Source organism: Eimeria mitis, genomic scaffold, assembly GCF_000499745.2.
Source record: "Eimeria mitis Houghton genomic scaffold, Emh_scaff418, whole genome shotgun sequence".
NCBI classification, from domain to species: domain Eukaryota; phylum Apicomplexa; class Conoidasida; order Eucoccidiorida; family Eimeriidae; genus Eimeria; species Eimeria mitis.
The window spans coordinates 665-3,461 of NW_013572506.1; the positions used below are offsets into that span (position 1 = coordinate 665).

Genomic DNA, 2,797 nt, shown 5'->3' on the forward strand with positions numbered 1-2,797 from the left:
TCTTTATCTGTTTTTTTTTTTATAGAGGCAAAAGGAGACAACTAGTAAACTCTAAGGCCCTAGATACTCACGCACCATCTGCTGCTGCTGCTGCTGCTGCTGCATCGCAAGCTGCTGCTGCTGCTGCTGCTGCTGCAGTGCCAAATGCTGCTGCTGCTGCTGCTGCTGCTGCTGCTTGTCTTAGCTTGTTCATTTCTGTACCTTTGTCTTGAGACAGAGAGGAGAGACAGCAGGCAGATAAGAGATAAATAATATAAAGGAGAAAAGAAAAGAGACAAATAATATAAAGGAGACAGAGAAGAGACAAACAATGTAAAGGAGACAGAGAAGAGACAAACAATATAAAGGAGACGGAGAAGAGAGACAGGAGACACGCAATCGAGACAAAGGAGACACACAAGGAGACAGAGAAAGGAGACAGAAAAAGGAGACAGATGTGTGCAAGGAGGAGACAGAAAAAGAAACAAACCGCGGACGCAACGGTGGTCTATAATAAAGGCAAAGGAGACAAGGAAGGAGACAGAAGAAGGAGACAAAGAAGGAGAGAGAGGAGGGAGACAAAGGAGACAAGAGAAGGGGAGAAGGGAGACAAGAGAAGGAGACAAAGGAGACAAAGGAGACAGAAGCAAGACGAGAGGAGACAAGGGAAGGAGACAGAGGAGACAAAGGAGTCAAGAGAAGGAGACAAAGGAGACAAAGGAGACGAGAGGAGACAAAGGGGACAAAAGAAGGAGACAAAGGAGACAAAAGAAGGAGACAAAAGGAGGAGACAAAGGAGACAGAAGCAAGACGAGAGGAGACAAGGAAAGGAGACAGAGGAGACAAGGGAAGGAGACAGAGGAGACAAAGGAGACAAGAGAGGGAAATAAAGGAAACAAAGGAGACAAGAGAAGGAGACAAAGGAGACAAAAGAAGGAGACAAAGGAGACAGAAGCAGGACAAGAGGAGACAAGGGAAGGAGACAAAGGAGACAAGAGAAGGAGACAAAGGAGACAAAAGAAGGAGACAAAAGAAGGAGACAAAGGAGACAAATGAGACAAGAGGAGACAGAGGAGACAGAAGAAGGAGACAAAGAAGACAAAGGAGACAAAAGAAGGAGACAAAAGAAGGAGACAAAAGAAGGAGACAAAGGAGACAGAAGCAATACAAGAGAAGGAGACAAAGGAGACAAAAGAAGGAGACAAAAGAAGGAGACAAAGGAGACAAAAGAAGGAGACAGAAGAAGGAGACAAAGGAGACAGAAGCAATCGAAGCAGAAATGCTAAGCGTCAGTAGTCCAGGGGTAGGATGCAACCCTCCCAAGGTTGCGACCCGGGTTCGAGTCCCGGCTGACGCACTTTTTATATTTTTATAAAAAATTAATTTTTATTTAATTATTTATTATTTTATTTATTTATTTATTATTATTTATTTAATTTATTTGTTTTTATTTATTTTCCTTCGTATATAGAACCAAATCTATGGAGGCTGACTGTGGGGCCAATGGGCTGCAGCAGGAGCCCCGCGGACCTGCCTATACACCCCAACACAGCAAACAAAAAAAAAGTAAAATGCAATAAAAATAGTTATTTAATTATTATTTAATTAAATTATTTTTATTACAAACACAAATTGGTGCTAACCAGGCGAGCTTAGGCCAGAGTCCCTATAACAAAGCCCCTTCATTAGTTGCTGCTGGGGCTGCTGCTGCTGCTGCTGCTGCTGCTGCTGCTGCTGCTGCTGGTGTTGTATTAGAGGTGTGCAGCAGCAATGCAATGTATAGTTTATTTAGATGAGTGTGCGTATTTATGAATAATTAATTTATTAGTTTAATTATAATTAAACAGAAACATAAGAAAACAACTGTCTCCCCCCATGCCGCTAGACAAGGAGACAGTTGCACACTGTCTCCGCGCCTTAGCCGAGCTGAAGGCCTCAAGAGACAGCGGCCTCAGCAAAGAAGAGCTCAAAGAACTACTCCATGGTCAGGCAACACTAGCAGCAGCAGCAGCAGCAGCTGCTGCAGCAGCAGCTGCAGCAGCAGCAGCAGCAGCAGCAGCAGGAGTATTTGTAGCAGCAGCAGCAGAAAAAGCACCAGGTGTAATCCCAGTATAGCAGCAGCAGCAGCAGCAGCAGCAGCAATTGTAGAAACAGCAGCACGAGCAGCAACAGGAATACTTGTAGCATTAGCAGCAGCGGCAGCACGTGTAGTTGTAGCAGCAGCAGCAGCAATAGCAGTACCAGCAGCAGCTGCTGCAGCAGAAGCAGCTGCAGCAGCAGCAGCTGCTGCTACTGCAACAGCAGCAGGGGCCAATCAGTGCAGCAAGCGCCTCAGGGGGATCGTAAGAAACCCCACAGCTGAGGAGACAGACAGAAGGAGACAGAGAGAAAGAGACAGAGCAGAGAGAAACAGAACGAAAAAGACAGAGACAAAGAGACAGACAAGGAGACAAACAAGAAGAAATAGAGACACAGAAAGAGAGAAAGGCAAAGAGACAAAGTGAAACAGAACAACAGAAATAGAGAGAAAAACAAAACGAAAGAGAGAAGAAAAAAAGAAAAAAAATAAATAAATTTGTTATCTTTGTTGCTACCTGCACATACACCTGAAGCTGCGTATACACCCCAATCGAATTCTCTGTCTCCGTTTTTTTCTGTCTCCTTTTTTTTATAAGCTCGCACAGACACTGTCTCCTGCCACGCTAAACCCTAAACCCTCAACTGCGCCTAGGGTTTAGAGGTGGGGGATTAGGGTTTAGGGTTTAGGGTTTAGGCGGTAGAGGGGGCCACTAGGGCCGCAGCAAGCCACGCAAACCCT

General features: G+C 45.0%; 1 protein-coding gene across 1 annotated transcript; it reads left to right on the forward strand.

Annotated features, from left to right (window-relative positions):
* Window positions 1-434: 434 nt before the first annotated feature.
* EMH_0011490 (uncharacterized protein) lies at window positions 435-869 on the forward strand (the record flags this gene model as incomplete). Its single annotated transcript, XM_013499289.1, has 1 exon — window positions 435-869. One exon carries the CDS (start codon window positions 435-437, stop codon window positions 867-869), a length of 435 nt encoding a protein of 144 aa, XP_013354743.1.
* Window positions 870-2,797: the final 1,928 nt, after the last annotated feature.